The following is a 4,334-nucleotide window of genomic DNA, read 5'->3' as shown; positions in this document are numbered from 1 at the left end:
TTTAACCATGGGAAAAAATGACTTTAAATAACCTCCAAAGAAGGCTAAAGAAAATTTGATATATACAAACCAGAAAAATCAGGGCCAGTCCTAAGGAATTAAACATTTTCAAAGGTCCAGGACGAGCCAGAAAAAATGATCCTTATTGTTATTATAAGTTTTTTATTTTTAAATAAAAATATATATAATATATAATAAAAAAATCCCCCCCCACACACACACACAAACACGAGAAAAATCTGAAAATTGATTTATAAAGGTTTGAAAAAATCAATTTATAACGGTGGAAAATCGATTAGAAAGGCTGGAATATACTTTTTTTTTTGGCAAAAATTGATACATGGCACTGGCTAGTTCTAATGGTTTAAAATTTAATATATATATATATATATATATATATATATATATATATATATATATATATATATATATATATATATATATATATATATATATAGGGTTGAGATCGGTTGAGAACTCATAGTTTTCCAAGTACCCGAGAACTAAAAGTGGAGCGTTAGATCAAAACTAATTCATTAAGGGCATGATCGTAATCTTATCGATTTCATTTAATGTTTAATTTTGTGTTATTCTACATATTAATAGAAATGTCTAAAAAATTACATAATAAATCAAATTTTCGGATTTTTTTTAAAATAGTATTTTTTTCAGCTTTTTTTTTAAAGTGCAACTTTTTTAATTTTTTTAAGAAAACATGAATTTTTGAAAAAAAAAATCAATTTTTTGCAGATTTTAAAAAAAATAGTATTTTTCAGTTTTTTTTTAAATAGTATTTTTCAGTTTTTAAAAAAAAAAAACGTGCAGATTTTTTAGTTTTTATTATAGAAAACATGAATTTTTGAAAAAAAAAATTGAAAAAAATATTTTTTTTAAAAAAACTGCATTTTTTTTGGAATCAATAAAAAAAACTGGAATATTTAAAAAATACTATAGTTTTTTAACAAAAAAAATCAACATTTTTAGTACATTTATGCATATTTTTACAAATGCATATATGTATATTTCATATACTACAATATTTGTAAGAAAATCATAAGAAAACTCATTTTATTTACTAATCTATAAACACAATACAATAAGTATTTTATTCAATACAATATAAAATATAAAAAACAAAAAAATGCTACAAAATTTCAAAGCATTTTCATGTCTTCGTGTCATTATTTCCATATTTTCTTCAATTTATCATTTTCCACCTCTTCAATATTCACCACAATTTCTTTCAAATCTACAAGAAAATTAAAAAAAATCCGATTGATGCAAAAACACTCACAAAAATACATATGTGATTTACATGTGAATCACATGTAATTCATATGTGATTTACACGTGAATCACATGTAATTCATATGTGATTTACATGTGAATCGCATGTAATTCATATGTGAATCACATGTACTTCATATGTGAATTACATGTGAATCACATGTAATTCATATGTGAATTACATGTGAATCACATGTAATTCATATGTGAATCACTTGTAATTCATATGTGATTCACATGTGAATCACATGTACTTCATATGTGAATCACATGTAATTCATATGTGAATTACATGTGAATCACATGTAATTCATATGTGAATTACATTTGAATAATATGTAATTTATGGATCAAGACATCAAGTATCCAGGCAAGTTTTGATTTAGAAAAAGTAAACCAAACCGAAATACCTTGATTATAGCCATATATGGCTTCTTGTTTGGTCCTTCGGTATAAGGAATTAACAACATAAGATGCTCCTACACATACACAAAGACACATGAACAATTTATTCATGGTGCACAAATTTAATATCAAATATATATATATATATATATATATATATATATATATATAATCTGACAGAATTATTGAACATATAAATAGATTATAGTGTGTAGATATCAATTGAATCTAGCAAAGACTCGATATAGCAAATCAAAATCCTAGAAATCATGCTTCATAAACTCGAAGAAAGAGAGGTTATTACTTTAGAGGAAGGTCAATCCTAAACCCTAAGATCCTTCCATATATTCTCATAAAATTGCTTCATAATTCAAGAATTCAAGAGTATGGTGACCACTGAACACTGCAACAAGCATTGATTGAGGCTCACCTTGAGTTAGAGTATCAACAACTGTTCTGAATTTCATTCCCCCTGTCATGCCAAAAGATAAAGGAGAAAACGTGCTTGACTATGACTAAAACCCCTAAAATGTTACCGAATCATGAAAGAAATCATGAATAAGATAAGCAAATTTCTGAATTACCGACTCATTTTTCATTTACATTTTACAGTAGAAGCTTATGCAGTGTACATATATCACAAAACAATCATCCAATAGTGCAAAAACAAACAACAGTTTGACTTACAAAACAGGTTAAATGAAAGCATTAAGTAACTAGGGCCTATGATTCATAAGGATGGAGGGGTTGAGGTAGCAGACGTTATGCATCTTATTAAGGCTGCCTGGCTATAGTGGAGGGTAGCTACATGTTTATTGTGCGACAAGAAGATCCCAAATCCCAAATTCACATTGATTTAGTTTACATATGTCCCACATAAGAACACGTCAGCAAAAGCAAAAGCACAGTCACTCCGATTATATCTTTTTCACGGATCTTTGATGGGTCTGGTGGGTCCGCCTTAAAAATAATTCAAATTAGTTATTTTTTATTTTTTGTTTTTTTGTTTTTTAGGTGGTTGAATATGTATTTACCTGAAAAACAAAATTCATACCAACACCACGATAGAGCCCTCTAATCCCAGCATCTCTATAAGCTCTTGAAAAGCAATCCCTAATTCCTCTGTATGCATGTTCGCTACTCATGGCTTCTTTCATGTTCAATTTGGGAGTATCCATAACCTGTGCTATCATATGAGAATGATTGAGCTAGTTAGACACTCAAATTGTGGCTAATTGCATATTAAAAAAAGTATGTAGCTATTTTTTTTGAATTTAACCCTTAAAATAAAGATGTGGGAATGATGATTGTATACCTGGTAAGCCAATTTGGTTCTAACTAAATCAAGTGGATAAGTAAAAAAGAACAGCAGTTCCTCCAGATAATGATCCTGCTTAACAACTGGACCACTTCCCATTCCAGGAAAGTTGTAGTCGATATGTCTTCTATATTGTTCATATGCCATATAATGTAAGTTGAGAATCAAATGAAAAATCCTACCAATGATCAGTAAAATAATATAATTGAGCAAATTATGTACTCCAATTTCGAATCAAGAAACCCTAACAATCAATAGATACAACTTTATAACGTCATTAACCCTAATTGAAAAATCAAAACACGAACCAGATTCAAGCTAATGAGCATGAAGACAATTAAACATGAAGGAGTTGCTGAACATACCTTCTTTGAGAGGCGAAACACACTCGTACGAGATTTCAAACTGGAAAGGCGTGAGAAACGACGCCGGATTATCCAACACCGCACGTTCTCATGAATTAACTTTTCAGAAACGTAAATCAGCTGTGAAAGAAACTCAAATCTTACATGTAAATCGGATCAGCGTCGCCGTCACTCCCGCTAATACCGGCAACAAAACACAAAATTGCAACGAGATACACACAGTGATGTGGTTCTTCTTCGCATCATATCACACTCCGATGATCGATTCTACTCCGATGACGATTTTAGGATTTGAGATCCGACGATTGAGATGGCCATTGGTACCAAATGTCATCGATTTGTCGATCCTTATCACACAGTCGGTCTATTGTTTCTTCAATTCGTCGTCGCCGATTTGGATGGTCGGAGATGCTGCGATGAAAGGTAGAGAGAGAGAGAGAGAGAGAGAGAGAGAGAGAGAGAGATGGGGACAAAGACTTGACGTGATTAAATGTATCAATTACAGATTCCCCAAAATGTCCCTGATTAATTTGAATAGGATGCCCCGTCCTTTTTTATTTCCAGGTATTTAAAAAATGCCACAAAACATCCTAACCCTTTATAATTTTGATTTAGTGGTCCTTGTTTGGTTCTCGGTTCTCGAAAAAATATAAGTTTTCAAATGATCCTTCATATATATATATATATTGCTTCACATGAATATGGCTCTAAGAAAAGCAATATTTGAAATTTTGAATTTTAAGATGTACGTACGGTTTATGTCTTTGTGAAAACCAAAATATGTCTGAAATTTTGAATTTTAAGATGTACGTACGGTTTATGTCTTTGTGAAAACCAAAATATGTCTAGTAGATATTGGTTCTAGAGAAAATTAAAACTATTACGTGGGCTCAAGTGAAATCTACTTATATGGGCTCAAGAGAAAACGATCAAATGGCTTGGGCTTAAAATATTAAGAG

At 30.3% G+C, this 4,334-nt stretch overlaps 1 protein-coding gene across 5 annotated transcripts; it reads right to left on the bottom strand.

Annotated features, from left to right (window-relative positions):
• Positions 1-1,054: 1,054 nt before the first annotated feature.
• Positions 1,055-3,895, bottom strand: LOC145160758 (mitochondrial carrier protein CoAc2-like). 5 transcript variants are annotated; one of them, XR_013738226.1, is made up of 6 exons: positions 3,376-3,895; positions 3,008-3,137; positions 2,727-2,873; positions 2,123-2,652; positions 1,698-1,766; positions 1,055-1,249 (listed from the first exon to the last, which is right to left on the bottom strand). XR_013738226.1 is itself a non-coding variant. In XM_079080089.1 (5 exons), exons 2-5 carry the CDS (start codon positions 3,107-3,109, stop codon positions 1,244-1,246), a joined length of 324 nt encoding a protein of 107 aa, XP_078936215.1. In that variant the 5' UTR covers positions 3,110-3,137; positions 3,376-3,891; the 3' UTR covers positions 1,055-1,243. The 5 variants fall into 5 exon arrangements, 2 of the variants coding, with proteins under 2 accessions (XP_078936215.1, XP_078936203.1); XR_013738224.1 differs by having other exon boundaries at positions 3,008-3,188; positions 3,376-3,894; XM_079080089.1 differs by lacking the exon at positions 2,123-2,652 and having other exon boundaries at positions 3,376-3,891.
• Positions 3,896-4,334: the final 439 nt, after the last annotated feature.

Source organism: Lactuca virosa, chromosome 1, assembly GCF_052849685.1.
Source record: "Lactuca virosa cultivar CGN04683 chromosome 1, Lactuca_virosa_CGN04683_v6, whole genome shotgun sequence".
Taxonomy (NCBI): Eukaryota; Viridiplantae; Streptophyta; class Magnoliopsida; order Asterales; family Asteraceae; genus Lactuca; species Lactuca virosa.
This window is presented reverse-complemented; position numbering and strand designations above follow the sequence as displayed.